This window comes from Stomoxys calcitrans, chromosome 4 (assembly GCF_963082655.1).
Source record: "Stomoxys calcitrans chromosome 4, idStoCalc2.1, whole genome shotgun sequence".
Taxonomy (NCBI): Eukaryota; Metazoa; Arthropoda; class Insecta; order Diptera; family Muscidae; genus Stomoxys; species Stomoxys calcitrans.
In genome coordinates, this window is record NC_081555.1 from 71,455,543 (window position 1) to 71,477,830 (window position 22,288).

At 36.3% G+C, this 22,288-nt stretch overlaps 1 protein-coding gene across 3 annotated transcripts in view; it reads left to right on the forward strand.

Moving 5' to 3' along the window:
• LOC106085532 (chondroitin sulfate glucuronyltransferase) overlaps nucleotides 1–22,288 on the forward strand; it is a 151,204-nt gene that overhangs the window by 76,982 nt on the left and 51,934 nt on the right. For all 3 annotated transcript variants that reach the window (XM_059366572.1, XM_013249833.2, XM_013249832.2), the window contains one exon: nucleotides 1,341–2,051. In XM_059366572.1, the coding sequence (XP_059222555.1) occupies nucleotides 1,341–2,051 (711 nt within the window). The remainder of the gene's footprint in view (nucleotides 1–1,340; nucleotides 2,052–22,288) is intronic.

Genomic DNA, 22,288 nt, shown 5'->3' on the forward strand with positions numbered 1-22,288 from the left:
ATGCGTGAGGTGGGTTGGTGTTAACGCGAGGACGTCGAGTGTGAACGTACGAACGAACATTTTACCGACAGTAAATTTGCCATAAGGGCAATAACAACCAGGACGGTAAAGTCGCGAACAGTCCTGGCGTGTGAGAAGGAGATTAACGCATTCTCTGACAATAGCACGATACGCATTGTTTGTGTTCCGGCCCATAACGGAGTAAGGGGGAATGAAAAAGCACACGATTAGGCGGTGAAGGCCAGAGGACTGCTGTCAACAAACTTGGTTAACCCGTAGCCTTTCGGGTCAACGCAGTCAAAGTTACGAGCATGGACTACGAACGAACATGTAACACTGTGAGACAGCGAAACAGTCGGCAGGACGATGAAAATCCTATGGGAGATCCGAATTGTGGAAGATGAGGCTATTACTGAAAAGAAGTTATAGCATGTGTATTGCATGCGTGGAAGATGGTGAGACAGACGTTGGAGCATTTCCTATGTCATTGCTTGGCTTTCGCGGCTAACAGACACCGGCGCTAAGGTGAGGACACAATTCCAGACTTGACCGGACTAGGGGGCGTGCTATACACAACAATTGGGGATTTTGTAAGCAGCAGGGAATTCCTAACTTAAATTTTCTTTTTCGTGTTTACTTTTTAGTATTAAGAGCTCACAACAAGCCTAATACTGGCTTAGATGTATGTCCATGGTGGCATGGGCGGATTAATATCAATTAATTACTCAATTACTTACAAAAAAAATGGCCTTAAACTCAAAAAGGTTACAAAAAATGCCTCAGCTAAGAATAAATTTAGAGGCATAACTAGATTGTTGAAAACCTATTGAAAATGTAATTGAATGATAGACACATTTTTAGTTGATGTAAATCTAGGATAACCAAGAACAATGCATTGGCACTGATAAATTGCCGACAACTTATGTAACCCAGAAACATACTATATGTGCTAAATTGCCTACGAAAATTCCTTTAAGAAATAGCAGGGATATTTCTTTCATATCAATGAGTGCTGTCCGATTCACTGCATCACCTGCACCACTATGTATAGATAAACTATATGTATTGTGATTAAAAAAAATTGAGGAAAGAAGGCCCTTACTTAGTGAAGATTTCTCCTGTTTCGTAATGGAATTTTCATGGGTCAATTTGCATTAACTTCCATTAATTAAAAAATATATACTTCAAAACTATTGTAATTAGTAGCATAAATTATACCACTTATACTTTTTTTTTGTGAAAAACTGATAATTTAATTAATGGATTTGACGTTTCCAATCATTAAATTATAATCCTAATGAGTTATTTTCCTCATTTCTTTCAATTTATTTTTATTATAGGTTAAAAATGTGATTCGGCCACGTTACTATTCCTCCGAATTGGGCATACGCGAGAAAATTTTTATAGGCGTCATGACCACGCAAGACAACATTAACACTTTGGCCACAGCGATAAATCGCACTACCGCCCATCTGGTGAATAAAATCAAATTCTTCATCAACGCCGATAACGTTAAGTCAAACTATAAGCTTAAGAACATAGTGGGCTTCACCGATACCCGAGAGAATCTGCGACCATTCCATGTCATAAAATACATTGCCGACAATTACCTCGATGATTACGATTATTTTCTAATCATCCAAGACAACGTGTATGTGGATGCGCGTAAACTGAACGCTATGCTCTATCATATGAGCATAACGTTCGATTTGTATATGGGGGCCAAGACGGAGGCCAGCAATTATGGCAGTTATGGGGCCAATGATCAGTTGCCGCAGCAGCAACGTTTTATGGCCGCTGTGGCGGGTGAAAATGGGGCTGAGCCTGCTGACGGCGTTGCCGCTGGCAGTAATGATGAATTTCGCATGTTAAGCGATCGCAATTATTGCGATTTAAATGCAGGCATACTTTTGAGCAGCAGTGTTATTCGAAAAATGCGCAACAACCTGGATTGGTGCGTTCGCAATGGCATTACCAATGTGCATAGCATCAATATTGGACGCTGTGTAAAGTATTCAAGTAATTTGCCAGGATGTCAGGAAGTCTTTCAGGTGAGTAAGTATTTAAACATGTTATGGGCGGTAAAATTTTTAAAAGCTTATTTTGGGGAACAAATGTAGCGTAGATAATTTATTTAATCAAATTCCAGATGTAATTGGATTCGATATACTTTTCCTGGTTTAAAAATATAAATTTTGGATGGTATCATAGAACGATGAGATACAGACATATGAAGCTTATTTTTATTAGAAGAGCAGGGAAGCATGGGAAAGGTATAGAGATTAGTCCCTCTTTCGAGACGAGCTTAATGATCGAAGAATTTTTTGCAATGGAGAAGTAAAGACAGAAGATACCACAACACCAACACGCGTTTCGACTCTTGGTTAAGGAAGTCTCGTCGTATACTTTTAGTGGTGAAAGCGTCAAGGGCCATCCCTTGGCAGGTTGTACTTATATCGAATTCATTGCGTAAACACATTTATAATGTAAGTACGACACTAACAAAGCTCGACACCTTGTCTGCTAGCTGTTCTTTTCGGAATGTTCGTGTGTTGTAGAGATAGATCTTTTGTTCAGGCAACTACAATGACTTCCATGGTATACACATTGTTTTTGTGCATCTTTTCGAAGTTGTGTCTATAGTCTCATACTATCTATGATTGGTGCTGTAGTATCTTCTAGCTTAACCTTTCCATTAAAAAAGTCTTCGATCATTCGAGCTAGTCTCGAAACAGAAATAAAATGAGAAATATAAAATAAAAATGATTTTCGCCTTAACTGGCAAAAAAATTTGAAGCAGCAGCGAGAGCCGCTGCGATTGTCAAGAGTTTGAAGCTATTGACACAGCTTCCGAAAGATACACAGAAACAAGTGTCTACCATGGAAGCCATTGTAGTTGCGTGGACAAAAAATCTACCTCTGCAACACACGAACACATACATTAGAAAAAGAACAGCAGGCAGACTGGGTGTCGAGCTTGGTAAGTGTTGTACTTGTATTATAAATGCTTTTACGCAACTAATTCGATATGAGTACAACCTACGTATCCGACGACCATTGACGTAGCCAGAAATTTTACCTGGCGGATGCTACAATCCGACCAAATATTGTTTTTAGTTTTTTATAAAAATTAAAAAATCTGCAAACTTTAATTCTGGCACTTAATTATAAAATGAATGAGGTCGGTATTTATGACATTTACAGTTTTAGTAAAAAAGAACCTTCTGTTCAAGAGAATCACAAGTTTTCGCCGCCAACATTCTCCGAGTTCCTTCCATTTCTCGAAACCTACCCCTACAAACTTATCATTTTTATCTCTCGATTTTCTGGTACCAAAGTGTTGGATAAAACAAGTAAAAAGGCGTATGTATATATATGTAAACGACGTAAAAGACGTATGGGTATATATGTAAACCACCTTCTATCAAAATTCGGTGAAAATTGCATACCTTATGTCCCATAGCAGTTATATCGAAATATGTTCCGATTTGGACCAAATACTAATAAGTACAAGTCATTGTTTAATTGTGTATAACAAAATATTGGTCTTTTTAGTAGCTATATATAAAAATAAATCGATCTGAACCATATACGACACAGATGTCGAAAAGCCTAATATAAGTCACTGTATCAAATTTCAGTGAAATCGGATTATAAATGGCCCTTTTATGGAGCCAAGACTTTAAATCGATCTACATGGCAGCTATATCCAAATCTGCACCGATTTGGGCTAAGTTGCAGAAAAATTTCGAAAAGTCTAACACAACGCACTGTCCCAAGTTTCAGCAAAATCGGATAATAAATGTGGCTTTTATGGGCCTGAGACCCTAAATCGGAGAATCGGTCTATATGGCAGCTATATCCAAATCTGGACCGATCTGAGCCAAATTGACGAAGGATGTCGAAGGGCCTAACACAACGCACTGTCCCAAGTTTCAGCAAAATCGGATAATAAATGTGGCTTTTATGGGCCTAAGACCCTAAATCGGAGAATCGGTCTATATGGCAGCTATATCCAAATCTGGACCGATCTGAGCCAAATTGACGAAGGATGTCGAAGGGCCTAACACAACTCACTGTCCCATATTTCAGCATAATCGGATAATAAATGAGGCTTTTATGGGCCTAAGACCCTAAATCGGCCGATCGATCTATATGGGGCTGTATCAAGATATAGTCCGATATAGCCCATCTTCGAACTTAACCTGCTTATGGACAGGAAAAGAAGCTGTGCAAAATTTCAGCTCAATTTCTATATTTTTAAAGATTGTAGCGTGATTTCAACAGACTAACGGACAGACGGATCGTCTTAGATTTTTACGTTGATCAAGAATATATATATTGGGTTGCCCAAAAAGTAATTGTCGGTAATATAGTAGTAATATAGTCGGCGTTGACAAATTTTTTCAACGGTTTGTGACTCTGTAATTGCATTCTTTCTTCTGTCAGTTATCACCTGTTACTTTTAGCTTGCTTTAGAAAAAAAGTGCGTGAAATTTGGTTTACATTTGTTTGTTTGGCGACAATTTTAATATGGGTACCACATGTATTGAAAGAAATTCATTTAACAAACCGAATCAACGCTTGTGATATGCACCTTAAACGCAATGAATTCGATCCGTTTTTAAAACGAATCATAACTGGAGATGAAAAATGGATTGTTTAGAACAACGTTAGTCGAAAACGATCATGGTCCAAGCATGGTGAACCAGCTCAAACCACTTCAAATGCTGATATCCACCAAAAGAAGGTTATGCTGTCTGTTTGGTGGGATTTGAAGGGTGTGGTATATTTTGAGCTGCTTCCAAGGAACCAAACAATTAATTCGGATGTTTACTGTCAACAATTGGACAAATTGAATACAGCCATCAAGGAGAAGCGACCAGAATTGGTCAATCGTAAAGGTGTCATATTCCACCAGGACAACGCTAGACCGCACACATCTTTGGTCACTCGCCAAAAACTGAGTGAGCTTGGCTGGGAACTTTTGATGCATCCACCATATAGCCGTGACCTTACACCATCAGACTACCATTTATTTCGATCTTTGCAGAACTCCTTAAATGGTAAAACTTTCGGCAATGATGAGGCTATAAAATCGCACTTGGTTCAGTTTTTTGCAGATAAAGGCCAGAAGTTCTATGAGCGTGGAATACTAAATTTGCCAGGAAGATGGCAAAAGGTTATACAAAATGGCAATTATATATTTGATTAAAGTTCATTCTAAGTTTTATTAAAAATGCATTTACTTTCTTCTTTAGGCAACCCAATACTTTATAGGGTCGGAAATGGATATTTCGATGTGTTGCAAACGAATTGACAAAATGAATATACCCCCATCCTTCGGTGGAGGGTATAAAAAGCAAAATATTCTCCATACAGAAAAAAACAAAAATCTTGGTTTAATTATATTTTTAATTTATTTAGTTTTATGAGTTTCTAGAGTTTTTTACCAAATTTTTTTCCGTCTAACCACGTATTTTTTGGTATTTATTTCTTGGCTGTTATTAAAGTGTTTAAGTGCAGCTTTCTAGTGAAATTTTTCAAGAAATTGACAACTATTGTTGACAGAACTTTTTGTCTCTTAAAAAAAAGTTTCACTAATTCAGTAGATTTTCGCTGATATTTCAAAAAATATGAATAAGCACAAGTAAAGGTTTTATCGCACGGCATGTCAAATTTAGCGCATGTTGAGTTGTACATGCCATCTGATATAAATGAAACTAACATATGAAAATCACCTTTCAAAATAAATAGCACATTCGATAGAGCGTGCTCTATTTCTTCTGACACAAACATAAAAAAATCAGCTTTTTTTTGTCAGTCGAATGAAATCAAACCCAAAATTAAAATGTTTTAACAAATTTATGATTTAACCAGCTTTCTCACAACTTGAACAATTATTACGTATAAAAAATCAGCTTTTGCTCAAGTTTTTAGGTTATATCATACGAAAATAACATACAGGTGTGATAGCAAAAATGATGAGTCGTATGTAAATTGACAATTTTGACAAACATTTTCAATTACATGTGAATACATGGCATAACATATCTCAAGACATATCATAAGACATCTACATGTCGTGTAATAGCGCCTTAAGAGCGACTGCAATGATAAAATTTAAGCGGCTCTTAGCTTTGGCGAGTTTTGCGCATTGTGGTTCAATCCCACCTAATGCAAGATATCTTTTTGCGAAAACTCTCTTGGTGCCGGATCTGGTATTTGGATGCGAACTATTCCCTCAACGCGATTCGCTGAGTCGTAGCAGATTGATTATAACGTGTAATGGCATATTTTGTTACGTATATGGGCTTAAGAAGAATAGCTCATGCATCATCCTACACGAATTCTCTATACGGATGCAATTTTGACACCCTGGTCAACATGAAAGCTTTATTATTTCTGCACAAAGTAATTTAGACTTACGTTTGCGAGCTCCAATGGAGAAAAAAACCAAGACGGCGATGTTTAGTGTCTGAATGTCAGTTTTTCAGTCGGACTATCGCCTGGGGAATACTCTTCCTTTGGAAACAGACTTCTTTTTTTTATTTTTTTTAAACATTTTTAAACTTGTAAAACCATTCTTAATTCATTACAATAGTATACTCCTGAAAATTTGTATCCCTAATATTTTTTGTTAATATGTACTTAGCGTAAACATTGCAAATTTTGCCCATGAACATTCCACTAAGGAACAGGGGCAAACTTTTCACATATCAATGAGTGCAGTCCGATTTAAGTATTAAGCTCAAGTTTTGTAGCCGAATCCGAATGGCGTGTCGCAGAACGATACCTCTTTGGAGAGAAGCTTTTCCATGCCATAGTACATCACGAATGTTGCCTATTTTCTGATGGGTTTTCCAGGATTTGAACCCGGGCGTTCGGCGTCATAGACAAACATGCAAACCTCTGCGCTACGGTGGCCTCCTGTAAGTATTGTAAGGTACACAAAACAAGTAAAAGCGGGCTAAGTTCGGCCGGGCCGAATCTTATATGCCCTCCACCATGGATAGCATTTGTCGAGTTCTTTGCGCGGTATTTCTTTTTAGGTAAACAAAGAATAATGAATAAGAACGGTTATGCTATTGGAGCTACATCAAGTTGTAGTCCGATTCGGACCATTAATGTATTGAATGCTAAACATTGAAGAAGTCATTGTGTAATATTTCAGTCCATTCGCATCAGAATTGCACCTCTTAGGGGCTCAAGAAACAACATCGAAAGATGAAAGCTGTATCAAGCTATAGATGGGAGCTGTATCAAGATAGATTCAGACCATATTTCACATGTTTGTTGAAGATCACAGGAGAAGCCGTTGTACAAAATTTCAGGCAAATTAGATAAAAACTGCGCTTTCTAGAGGCTCAAGAAGTCAAGATCCCAGATCGATTTATGTGGCAGCTATATCATATTATGTACTGAATTGCGCCATACTAAGCACAGTTGTTGAAAGTCAAAACAAAACACCTCGTGCAAAATTTTAGCCAAATCAGATAAGAATTGCGCCCTCTAAAAATTGAAGAAGTCAAGACCCAAGATCGGTTTATAAGGCAGCTATATCAGGTTATGAACCGATTTGACCCATACTTGGCACAGTTGTTGAACATCTTTGCGGACAGTAAAATGGCCATAAGGGCAATAACAACCAGGACGACAAGGTCACAAACAGTCTTGCAGTGAAAGAAGGAGATTAACGCCTTCTCTGAGGATGGCACAGTCCCCATCGTTTGGGTGCCGGGCCATAATGAATGAATGAAAGGACAGACGATTTGGCAGTGTAGGCCAGAGAATTGCCGTTGATAAACTTGGTTAACCCAAAGCCTTTCGGGTCGACGCAGTCCGATTTAACGGCGTGGCCGACAAAAGCGCATGTAACACTGTGGAACAGCGAAACAGTCGGTAGGACGGCGAAAATCCTATGGGGATCTTGAGAGGACGAAGCTATTATTGAAAAGAAGTAAGAAGAAGGTCAGTATAGCTATTGGTGTCATAACAAGGACACATAGGACTACGAGCTCACTTATGCAAAATCGGTTCGGCAAGTGATGGCATGTGTAGTGCATATGGGAAAGATGATAAGATGTTAGAGCATTGTCATTGCCCGGCTTTTGCGGCTAAGAGACACCGGTACATAGGTGGGGATCAGTGTTGCCACTAAAGAAAATTATTTCCTACCAAAATTTGAAGAAAATCCTACCAAACCCAACCAGAACCTACCAAATGTTGCCATTCCCTTTGGAACACATCAAATTATACATTTTTAAAGCGTCAAGTACTGTATCGTCGTTATTTATATAGGATTTAGACATGTCCGACCGTCTGTTTGTTGAAATCACTCTACAGCCTTATGTTCAAACATTGCCTTCATCTGGTTTGCACCGATTTGAATGATCAACCCTGCCGACTTTTAATAAAGCGATCTCCCTATTTAAGTGTTTAAGCCCAGAAGTGCGCTTTTAGTACCCATTTTCGCCGTTACAATGAGTTGCATGGACCTCTCAACATCAGAGTATGGACCAGATCTGACCATATTTGTATGCAGCTGCTACATAGCATTGAACGCACAGAATCAGAACTAACGCCCTTTTTCCTTAAATTTGAATCAGTGAGAATCTTAGTAGTATTATTTGGCCCCTCGACATCCATGGTTTGGTTCTGCACTCTTAAAGAATACACAAAAACGACAAGAAGTGAAATTATTTTAAGTTATCCCCGGCGATTTTTCAGTAGTTAACTTGATATTTCTATGTTAGAAAAACCTACTAAAATTTGGGGTCAGCCTACCAACCTACCAAGAGAATAAAAATCTACCAATTTTGGTGGGAACCTACCAAAAACGGCAACACTGGTGGGGACATGATACCAGACATGACCCAACTTAGAGATGTGGTATGGAAAACAATTAAGAATTTTGTCAGTAGTACGGAATTCCCAACTTAACATTTTCTTTTTACTTTTTAGTTTTTAGTGCTCACAACAAGCCGATTACTGGCTCAGGTGTATGCACCCTCTTTTCAACCTAACCTAACCTACAACCGAGGAACGAGGTATCCTAATGAAATTTTAAATTGGCGTAAAATGGACGAATGAAAGTAGTTAAAAAAAGTTTCCGTCGTATAAGTTCTTGTCAAAAATCGGTAGTTTTTTTTAGCCAAAAAAATCAAACAAAAAATGTTCTCAAAATTCTTGAAGTGAGATTTCTGGAAACCGTTTAGGGTCTTTTTGCATTGATGGTTTCTATATTAAAATAACTTAACGGCGATAAGCTTACTACTTTTGACAGCTGGTGCGGTTTTATGTCAAAGTCAATAATATTCATTATTCTTCGTCATAAAATATTAAGAAAATAATCTTTTTGTTATTAAAGCATAGTAATTTAGGAAATAAAAAGATTTTTTTTAATTAAAAAATATTTAAGGAATTTAAAAAATTTAACTGCTCGGAGCAATCTCAGAGTTGGAGTCGAGTCAAAATCGCTCAACTCCGCAGCCCTGGTGTGTACAACATCAACCAACTAATTAGACAAACATATTTTATTTGACGGCAGAATGTTTTTAATTGCCCAACTAGCTCTTTTTCTATTTTGAATATGATATGCGTTTTTGTGAGTTATTGCCACACTTATTAGACAAGTTTGCCAATGTAATTAGACATGTTTTGTATACGAGAGCGGCTATGGCTATGACTGTGGCTTTGGTGAAACCTTTGAACCCTAATTTATAGAACCAGTTTTCATTGAAGATAATCGTCATCAAATATCAACGTAATTTTGTAAAGTGTCAGTATTGCGGCGACTCCCTGAGTTTCTAAATGTGTTTACAATTGTTAATTGCTATAATTGCAAAGTTTATGATATACCAGGCCAAACGATTTGGAGTAAAAGGTTTTTTTTGTGCGAAGATAAAAAGCTTTATTAGAATTTTGTATGAATGTTCGTTCAGTCAAACAAAACGCTTGATTGTGACTGAATCACAAATGCCAAGACTCAGTTAAACCCTAGAATGTACTTTGACCCAACATTGTATACTCGTATATTCTTTATCGCCTTGACATTCTAATTCGATCTAGCCATGTCCGTCCGCCTGCCGAAATCACGATAGCGGTCGAACGAATAAAGATATCTGCTTGAAATTTTGCACATATACTTCTTATTGATATAGGTCGTAGGGGAATGCAAATGGGCGCAATAACGTTCAGATTTGGATATAGCTCAAAATCCTTCTGTTACTGTGAAGTAGATAAAAAAATTCCGTTAGGGGTTCAGGAAGGGACTCATCGGTGGTGACATTTGGTCATTAAACAAGACCTAAACTTTGTATTGCTTGCTGAATAGATATTTTTGTGGGGATATCTTAGTTTTATAGTGAGATTGGGGAATTCAACATTTTGTCAAATATGTCGGCAAGCTGGCTAGTATTTTTACTTTTGTTAAAAATAGGAAAAATTTATATTTTGAGCTGGTTTTTTTTATCTCAAATTAGTTATATGATTTCAATAGAATATTGTCCCGATCTTGAAATCGGTTTTTGATGATACTTATTTCCATAAAATGCTACCCACACAAACTGAAAAGATCAACTGTCTTATTCACAAAACTTAACGAAACCATAAAATAGGTCTATTTGACAGTTCTTTAAAGAAAATCTGTACAAAAAACCCTTTCTCAAATCTACATTTAGATTTTTGAATAAATCCGTAAGTATATAAAATGTTTAGATATTTCAAAAAAAAAAGTTATAAACAAAAACTTCATTTGATTTGCTTAAATTTTCCTTCGAATTTCATAAAAATCGACCAAATTCCTTTTTGTTAGCTACATAGGGTAATAATTGCGAAACACTTTTGTTCAATATGCTTTTTTTACTAGTTTTTGGAGAAAAAAAAAGAAAATGTTAGAACCAAACAAGTAAGAGCGTGCTAAGTTCGGCCGGGCCGAATCTTATATACCCTTCACCATTGATCGCATTTGTCGAGTTCTGTGCGCGGTATCTCTTTTTAGACAAATATAGAATATTGAATAAGAACTGTTACGCTGTTGGAGCTATATTAAGTTATAGTCCGATTCGGACCATAAATGAATGCTGAATATTGTAGAAGGCATTATGTAATATTTTAGTTCATTTGGATAAGAATTGCGCCTTGTAGGGGCTCAAGAAGCAAAATCGGGAGAGAGGTTTATATGGGAGCTGTATCAAGCTATAGAGCGATTCAGACCATATTGGACACGTATGTCGAAGGTCATGAGAGAAGCCGTTGAACAAAATTTCAGCCAAATCGAATGAGAATTGCGCCCTCTAGAGGTACAAGAAGTCAAGATCCCAGATCGGTTTATATTTCAGTCAAATCGGATGAGAATTGCGCGCTCAATTGGCTCAAGAAGTCAAGATCAAAGATCGGTTTATATGACGGCTATACCAGATTATGAACCTATTTGAATCATACTTAGCTCAGTTGTTGAAAGTGATACCAAAACACTACGTGCATTTCAGTTAAATCGGACGAGAATTGCGGCCTCTAGAGGCTCAAGAAGTCAAGACCCCAGATCGGTTTATATGGCAGCTATATCAAAACATGGACCGATTTAAACCATACTTAGCGAAGTTCTTAGAAGTGATACCAAAACACTACGTTAAAAATTTCAATAAAATCGGATAAGAATTGCGCCCTCTAGAGGCTCAAGAAGTCAAGATCCAAGATCGGTTTATATGACAGCTATAGCAGATTATGAACCGATTTGAACCATACTTGGCACAGTTTTTGGATATCATAACAAAACACGTCGTGCAAAATTTCATTCCAATCGAATAAGAATCGCGCCTTCTAGAGGCTCAAGAAGTCAAGACCCCAGATCGGTTTATATGGTAGCTTTATCAAAACATGGACCGATTTAAATCATACTTAGCGAAGTTCTTGGAAGTGATACCAAAACACTACGTTAAATATTTCAATAAAATCGGATAAGAATTGCGCCATCTAGAGGCTCAAGAAGTCAAGATCCAAGATCGGTTTATATGACAGCTATACCAGATTATGAACCGATTTGAACCATACTTGGCACAGTTATTGGATATTATAACAAAACACGTCGTGCTAAATTTCATTCCAATCGGATAAGAGTTGCGCCTTCTAGAGGCTCAAGAAGTCAAGACCCAAGATCGGTTTATATGGCAGCTATACCAAAACATGGACCAATATGGCCCATTTACAATACCAACCGACCTACACTAATAAGAAGTATTTGTGCAAAATTTGGCGACGATCAAGATTTATGGGGTCTCAGACGAATATTTCGAGTAGTTACAAACAGAATGACGAAATTAGTATACCCCCCATCCTATGGTGGAGGGTATAAAAAGCATGCTGATATTTATATTATACGAAAACTTTTCCAATATTGTGGGAAATTGACCGGTCAATTTTCATCACATAGAAATTTTTTTTATGTTTGGCTTTCGAGAAATTTTTTATGTAATTTTTTTTGGGAATATTTCATAAAAATATGAACTTCAAAGAAAATTGCAATAATCTTTTGCTTACAAAATTTCAAACTTTTTTTAAAAGAAAATTTATTGCATTTTGGTCTTTAGAGAAAATTTCATTAAAATTTTGTGTTTAGAAAAAAAAAATTACTGAAATTTTGTTTCTATATAAAATTTATTGAAATTTTGTTTGTAGAAAAAGTTTTATTGAATTTTTATGTTTAGAAGAGTTTAATAAAAATAGCGTTTTCAACCAATTAAAAAAAAAAATTAAAAAAAAGTCTAAAAAAGGTATTTCTTAAAATTTTGTCGTTAGAAATATAAAGGGTGATTTTTTTGAGGTTAGGATTTTCATGCATTAGTATTTGACAGATCACGTGGGATTTCAGACATGGTGTCAAAGAGAAAGATGCTCAGTATGCTTTGACATTTCATCATGAATAGACTTACTAACGAGCAACGCTTGCAAATCATTGAATTTTATTACCAAAATCAGTGTTCGGTTCGAAATGTGTTCATTCACCGTAACGTTGCGTCCAACAGCATCTTTGAAAAAATACGGTCCAATGATTCCACCAGCGTACAAACCACACCAAACAGTGCATTTTTCGGGATGCATGGGCAGTTCTTGAACGGCTTCTGGTTGCTCTTCACTCCAAATGCGGCAATTTTGCTTATTTACGTAGCCATTCAACCAGAAATGAGCCTCATCGCTGAACAAAATTTGTCAAAATTTGAACACATTTCGAACCGAACACTGATTTTGGTAATAAAATTCAATGATTTGCAAGCGTTGCTCGTTAGTAAGTCTATTCATGATGAAATGTCAAAGCATACTGAGCATCTTTCTCTTTGACACCATGTCTGAAATCCCACGTGATCTGTCAAATACTAATGCATGAAAATCCTAACCTCAAAAAAATCACCCTTTAATTTGGTCGGCCCAAAATTTTGTCTTTAAAAAAATAATTTCTAGTTGAGCCGGGCCAAATAATATCTTTAGAGAATTTTTCACTAATATGTCTCCTTTAGAGAAAACCAATTTAAAAAAAATTATATTACAATTTTGTCTTTAGAAAATATTTCATTGAACCCAAGTCTTGTTTGAGATTTTGTCTTTAAAAAAATTCCCTTAAATTTTTTTTAATTTTATCTAAAAAAATATTTTTGAGGGGTTAAAATTTCACTAAAATTTAATCTTTAGAAAAACTTTCATTGAAATTTTACCTTTTGAAAAAATTACATAGAAAATTTAATTTTTAAAATAATTTTATTGAAATTTTGTTTTCAGTGAAATTTTTTTTTTGATTTGTCTTTAGAGAAAATTTCACTGAAGTGTTGTCTTTCCCTTTAGAACAGACCCCCCGGGCTACGTCCTCGGCTCGAATATAAACCGATATACCGATTTGAAATCTTGAGCCCCCGGATGCAGCAATTTTTATCCGATTTGGCTGAAATTTGGAAGTAGTATTTTGTTACGACTTCCAGCAGCCGTGATTAGTACGATTCGAATTGGTTTTTAAGCTGATCTAGTTCCCATCTAAAACGATCTCCCCATTTGATATTTTTTATCTGCTTTTGTACGCAGTGTTCTGTTATGACTTCCAATAAGTATGGTCCAAATCGGTGTATAACGGGATATAGCCCCCATATAAACGGATCTCCTGATAAGATTTCTACTGCCCAAGAAGTTAAATTTTTGTCTGATGTGGCAGATGTTTTGTACGTAAAGATGTTTTTATACCCTCCACCATAAGATGGGGGGTATACTAATTTCGTCATTCTGTTTGTAACTACTCGAAATATTCGTTTGAGACCCCATAAAGTATATATATTCTTGATCGTCGCGACATTTTATGTCGATCTAGCCATGTCCGTCCGTCTGTCCGTCCGTCCGTCTGTCTGTCGAAAGCACGCTAACTTCCGAAGGAGTAAAGCTAGCCGCTTGAAATTTTGCGTAAATACTTCTTATTAGTGTAGGTCGGTTGGTATTGTAAATGGGCCATATCGGTCCATGTTTTGATATAGCTGCCATATAAACCGATCTTGGGTCTTGACTTCTTGAGCCTCTAGAGTGCGCAATTCTTATCCGATTGAAATGAAATTTTGCACGACATGTTTTGTTATTATATCCAATAACTGTGCCAAGTATGGTTCAAATCGGTCCATAACCTGATATAGCTGCCATATAAACCGATCTTGGGTCTTGACTTCTTGAGCCTCTAGAGGGCGCAATTCTTATCCGATTGGAATGGAATTTCGCACGACGTGTTTTGTTTCGATACCCAACAACTGTGCCAAGTATGGTTCAAATCGGTTCATAACCTGATACAGCTGCCATATAAACCGATCTTGGGTCTTGACTTCTTGAGCCTCTAGAGGGCACAATTCTTATCCGATTTGAATGAGTTTTTGCACGAAGTATTTGGTCATGATATCCAACAACTTTGCTAAGTATGGTTGAAATCGGTCCATAACCTGATATAGCTGTCATGTAAACAGATCTGGGGATTTGACTTCTTGAGCTTCTAGAGGGCGCAATTCCTATCCGATTTGGCTGAAATTTTGCATGACGTATTTTATTTTTACTTTCAACAACTGTGTCAAATAAGGTTCAAATCGGTTCATAACCTGATATAGCTGCCATATTAACCGATCTGGGATCTTGACTTCTTGACCCCTAGAGGTCGCAATTATTATCCGATATGCCTGAAATTTTGTACGACGGATCCTCTCATGACCATCAACAAACGTGTTTATTATGTTCTGAATCGGTCTATAGCCCGATACAGATCCCATATAAATCGTTCTCTCTAGTTTACTTCGTGAGCCCCAATGGGCGCAATTCTTTTTCGAATTGGCTGAAATTTTACACAGGTCTCCAACATATAATTTAATTATGGTCCGAACCGGACCATATCTTGATATCGTTTTAATAGCAGAACAACTCTTTTCTTATATCCTTTTTAGCCTAAGAAGAGATGCCGGGAAAACAACTCGACAAATGCGATCCATGGTGGAGGGTATATAAGATTCGGCCCGGCCAAACTTAGCACGCTTTTACTTGTTATTGTTGTGACTGTAACGATCCTCGTCAAGTTCCATAGGTGAGCAAGCTCATTCGGTTCATAGGGCTGATCACCGCGGGGACATTATGGCCATTTAAAGGCGCCAATATCTCGCCTTGTCATAGCGAGCATCACAGGCACACAATATTTAAGCAAGAACCGGTACCAGCCGACCTCTCACTAAGACTCTACAGTCGACACCGCTCATTGTCCGCAATTGTAGTTGTGGCTTCTCTTCATCTTCCCACGCAAAAAAACAATTAGTTTGACATAAAGGAATTTTCGCCAAGTAAACTTTTTTCTGAAAAACAATGAACTTTGTTTACGATAAAAGTACATGGTTTTTGCGATTAATTCTTGAGAGAATTTGTGACAAATATAATTTTTTTTCCTAATAAAAACTTTCATTCTTGATATATAGAACATATTATTCAAGGTTTTCACTGGTTTATCTTTATTTATAAATTAATTTATTGTTCAACGTTTAAAACGGATTGCGCATATTGAAAAGGATGCCAAGTTCAATTAAATGTTGTCACATAATTTTAACTAACAATTTTGCAAATCATAACCAGATCTCATTTGGTAATTAAACTCTTTCAGAATATATTCGGATTTATTTTGATGTTATGTTACAAAATTATATTAAAAGCCTTGAATTTTCGCACAACCCATTCTGGTTTTGTAACGGGCGATTGTTAAGAGCTATAGGAAAGTTTTTCAGAAAAAAGCACAGAAAATTCAGAAAAATGGATGAAATCTTTTTTTGAATCGATAGTACGGTCCATATAATTTAATGTTTGAATATTATTTCATGCAAATGTTGACTGCGTCTTAAATGGTCCATCCGCTTAGTCCAATATTGGCATACTGTTTCCAACATTTCGGCCGGTATCTCACGAATAAATGATTTAATGTTCTTTTCCAATGCGTCAACTGGATGCATTGGTAGCTCTTGCTTCTGGCTTATCTTCACTCCAAAATCGACAATTCTGCTTATTTACATACCCATTGAGCCGAAAACGAGCTTCGTCGTAAAATGTAGGAAGCGCGCGATGAACTTCCTCAACAGAGCAGGCTTTTCGATGTATGTGCCTTAGAAATTCTTGTTGTGTTTTCTTGTACCGGGCAGCCATTTGTGCGTTGCTCTAATGATTTTTATCATTGGACATATAAGCATTTTTGTACAAAAACTTTTCTCTAGTAGGAGAGACACAAGAGAAAAATTATTGGTCCAGTACTCGAATAATCGTTTGCGGCTATCGAAGCACTTTTGAAAATAAAAAGTTTTTGGTTTTACAACAAAAGGAAGGTCCTTTTACCGTGGCCGAAGCTGGTTAATGGTTTACAATAAACTAAGTAAGTTAAGTTCAAAAATACTACGTTTATGGCTAAAGTTTGATATATTGTAGCGAAACGTTGCCGGTCACAATAATAGCAAATCTTCGTGAACAAAATACTTTTATTTTGTTTGTCTTAGAAATTTCCCAAACGTTTTATTTTTTTGCGTGTATAGACTCAAAAAAATTATTACATCATGTAGAAATTGAGCCCCCGGTGAAAAAAGGCTACTTAAATGTTAGATATCTGAAGGAGCGGCAAACCCTATGAAATCAAAAGTATTTAGAAAACGAATCTGATATCCACATTGTTAGGAGTCTCGCGACCACAAAATTTAAGTCCAATGGCACACTTTAGGACAAAAACGAAAGGTCTTTAGGGTCAGAGTCCCATAATAATACTGGGGGCCGTAGTATTCCAAAAAACCGACATCTGACACGATCTCGATACTATGGGTGTGAAATGAAAGATGTTTGGGATTAGAGACAAATTTGTTACTTAACGCCTGGATAGACCCAAAGGTCTTTGAAAGTAGATAATAAATCCGGTATAATATGTGAGCTAATGTGCCTGGAAGAGTACATTGGGGCTTAGAGGCTAACAGTCCACACATGACGCTGAACGCTTGGATTTGAATCCTCGCGAGAACTTCAGAATAATTTTTCGCCGTGGGTATCTCATCATTAGGGCTGAAATTTCGGACTTTGCAATAAAAATATATAAACAAAAACGAGGTCCCTTGCCATTATGCTTAAATCTGAATCGGACAACACTATACCTTAATGTAATGGTCATGGGCAAATGTGCATGTGTCTGGGACACCGCTCCACGCACAAAAACCCGAGCAACGGACAAATAAATATGGGATTTAATAACATATCTTTTGGGTAAATAGTAGAAATGTGACACTAATATGTGTCACATATTATATATAGAATGGGCTTGAAGTAATATATAGCCGATTATTCGTGTACCCCTCCAATAATTATCCCTTTGTGTCTCTCCTATTAGAGAGAAAGTGTGAGTATTTGAGCGTTTAGGCCAGTGGCACAGTAGCACATAACTTTGTACGTATACAAGAAATCCAAAGAAATCAAATAAACCCTGAAAGAATTTGAATTATGAACTGAAATCTGCTTATAATTGATGAAATATTAAATTGAGCTTGACAACCTTTTCAATAAGCAAAATTTAATATAAAATTAAAAGCATGACGTTTAATTATTTTATAAATAAGGAGAAACTAGCTAAAATCCAGAATAACATGATCTATGTATCAATAATGAAAGGTATTGTCAGGATAAAACATGTACTTTTATCGCAAACAAAGTCCAACGTTTTTCAGAAAAGGTGTTTTCTTGGCAAAAATTTCCTTTATGTGAAACGAATTGTTATTTTGCGTGTAGTGCTGGTGTATTCCTTGTGCTATGAACAAATAAAAAAGTAAAGCTGATAGCCTCAGCAGCCAATGCTATTTTTCTTCCTACTAATCCTTTAGTATAATTTAAAAAAATAATAAAAAAATTAGTGATGAGTTGTTTTGTTTTCGCACATGCAAGCAAAAAATAAACGTACGAGAAACAAAGTACTTTAATTACTAAGTTTTTTTTATTGTAACTGTGTAACGTTTCGCTTCAACATATCAACCGTTAGCCATAAACGTAGTATTATCGAATGTACGTAATTTTTTTTTAATTGTCAACCGTTTAGCAACTTCTCCTACGGTAAAAGTACCTTTCTTTTGTTATAAAACCAAAAAGTCTTAATGGGAAACGCGTTTTGATAGCCCCAAACGGTTATTCGTTTACTGGACCAATAATTATTTTCTTGTGCCTCTCCTACTAGAAAGAGAGTGGATATTTAAGCGTTTAGAAAAGTGATGGATAAAAACTGATGGGCGGATGTTAAACTCGGAAATCGAAAATTTGTAAAGTTGACTTGGCAAAATTTTCCTTCATGTGAAACGAATTATTTTTTTGCGTGTAGGTATCGAAGAGAAAAGTACCCACTGTTCCCTAATGGAACGATCATGGGAAATTTGGTAGTAGTAGTTTTTTGTATTTATATGTACGAGTGGTCGAATTTTGATTTTCGTACATAATTTTTTACAGTGTACTGCATAGTTTTTCCACTTCAAACGATATGAACCTTATTGTGTTTGAATTGTGATGGATGATGATTCAGAACTCCACATGTGGCACTTAATTTCAAATTGTTATTTATGCGTCGCATGGTTTCCGTTAGCAAAAGAAGATTGATCATAGGTTTTAATGTAAAAAGGATGTGTGCGAAATATGCTTTTGATTTATGATCACATTTCACTTATAAAAGTCAAACAAACAAAAAATGAACTTTGCTTCAAATTTCGAGACATGGACGACTTGTGGACACATTGTTGGCGAGTGTGATCTCGACGCTTGACATAGAGATCATACGATGTGCTCTCATTATTGTAAAATCCAATTAATGGTAAATTCATACGGGTATAGTCGACCATGAGACATAATCGCATTGGAAGCACTCTCATTAATTCATTGCAAATATTGTCGCTTTCAATTTGGCCATGATGTATGTTTGTATGTATGAACGGATGAAACATTGCGTCTCATTACCATGTCAACGGAAAAGCAGACAAATTAATTTAAAAAGATACATATTTCGATTTTGTTACTCAGATATAACAAATGTTTTTGGAAAGAAATGGAAAAGGGATTGTTGGCCAGTAGTTCAAAGGACGTTTTAATACAAGACCTAGCAGAACGTTTCCTGATGATTTATACTATGACCATGTTACTTTTTATACACACCACCATGTGATAGGAGGTATATTCATTTTGATAGGGGGTATATTCTGTTTGAAACACATCGAAATATCAATTTCCGAGATTCTACAAAGGGTAAAGGGTGATTTTTTTAGATATTATCTTTTTGACAACGGGTTAAACAGCTCACGTGATTTGTTTCACTATCAAGCATCTTCAGTTTGGTCTACAATTAAACCATGAATCGTCTTACAAACGAACAACGCTTTCAAATTATCGAATTTTATTATCAAAATGCGTGCTCCGTTAAGAAAGTTCATTGCGCGCTTCTTCCATTTTATAGTCAGTTTAATTGACCCTGACTGAAAGAGTTTGAAGCGACTATTCGGGCTATTGTGACCAAATTTCGCACCAAATTTACATTGTTGGACATTAAACCACCAACCCGCTTACGTAGAGTGCGAACTGAAGAAAATATAGCAGCCAGTGTTAATGATGATCATCAATTATCGATACGTCGCCGTTCGCGGAATTTGAGAATAATTTTGTAATAGGATTAAGGTGTGAAGCCTTTCAAAATACAGCTGGTGCAAGAATTGAAGCCGAACGATTTACCACAACGCAGAATTTTTCGAGAATGGGCTCGAATATCCACTTTTCATCGAAAAATTTTATTCAGCGACGAAGTTCATCTTTGGCTCAATGGGTACGTTAAAAAGCAGAGTTTTCGAATTTGGAGTGAAGATCGGCCGGTCAATTGGCCACCTAGATCGTGCGATTTAACGCCTTTAGACTATTTTTTGTGAGGCTGTGTTAAAGCTCATGTCTATACAGACAAGTTCGCTTCAATTGACGCATTGGTTGACACCATTGAAGCATGTTGGAAAGAGTATGCTAAAATTGGACTAAGCGCATGGACCATTTGAGGTGCAGTCACGGTTAACATTTGCATGAAATAATCTTCTAACATTAAATTATATGAACCGTACTATCGATTCAAATAAAGATTTTATAAAAATTTCTGAGTTTTATGTTTTTGAAATCTTTGCTATAGCTCTTAAAAAATCGCACTTTATATATATTTAGGATAGAAAAATCCTAAAACGACTTAACGATGTCCGTGTGTGTGCCCGGTCTTCCGTCAGTTATAATACGCTACAGCCTTTAAAATTGATACATGGAGCTGAAATTTGACACAGACCCGTACTTACTTTTCAATACGCAGGTTAGCTCTTGAATGGGCCAAATCAAACTATATTTGAATATAGCTGCCGTATAGACCGATCTGCTGATTTAGGACTTAAGCATATAATAGGCGCATTTATTACCCAATTTCGCTCAAATTTGGACCAGTGAGTTGCATAAGGTGTCTACTTGTCTGAACCAAATATGGTGCAGATCGGACCATATATTGATATAGCTGTCATATAAACTGATCTGCCGATTTATGATATTATGCTCATAAATTCCTGATTTCGAGTTACAAATCAGGAATTTCTAAGCATTTGGTGAAATTTAGAACAGTGAGTAGGAATGGACCCCCGCTGTCCGAACGGAAGATGGGCTATATCGATACCGAAGATCCGATTCGATGTTAGCACCTCAGATCGGTCTTACGTCAAACATACCCGACGAACGTATTCCATCAAGCATAGAATGATCGCTTTGATCACCTATTGTTTGATATGATGACAGCCATGTGTTCTTCATAGGAATAACGTGGAGTTGCCATCATTTCGAAACAAAGCCTTAGCCTCATTCTATGATCGTATTCTGAGGTTTAATTTGTCGACAACTATCGAACATTTTTTCTGCCTTCAGAATACATATATGCAGGACAAATACGAAAAAATAACTTTTGTTATATTTAAATATTTTGGATTAAGTCTCATTTGCGAGATACAGAAAAAGTTTCGATTCACGGCACTGTGCGAATAACATATATGATACGGAGATTATAAAGATGAATTTCGTATCGAAACATCCATTGCTTAATCTGTTTATTCAGCATGGAAGTAATGAAACACTTTCAATGTCGCTTACTTCTCAAACGTGCCGAATTGTCGTAAAAGACATGAATGCAATTTATTCAAAAAATCAAATTTTAAGAAATCATTGCAATGGATTCATGAATTGGCTTTATTTCAATGAAAGTTTTTGTTCCAATCAAAACGTTTAGATTGCTGATTGAGTTCATGATCTTGTACAATAAAAGTCAACGGGTAATGTGGTATAGATTATTGAGCTGAAACACGTAATGATTAAGCATCGTTATATGTGTAATTTCATATCACTAGTTAATGTCGTGTTGATGAGATTTTGTTGATAAATGCATTTAACAGATTTGTTGTTATTGCAAAGAAATAGATGTTGTACAGCGGGAGAAATCTGTTAAGTGCTAAAGTAATTTTTAACCGTTTTCCCCATCAATATGGGGAAAACGTATAAAATATATTCCTAACTGACTGATCAACAAGACGCAGAGGATAAACCTTATGGGTGGCATGTTTGGTGACAACTTAATGTACTTGAAGACAATCAAGTTGGTACCCAAATTGGACAATTTGTAGTCTTTTTAACATTCGGATTTAATAAAAGAATAACGAAAGAGTGTGAGATTTCGTCTCTGTAAAAA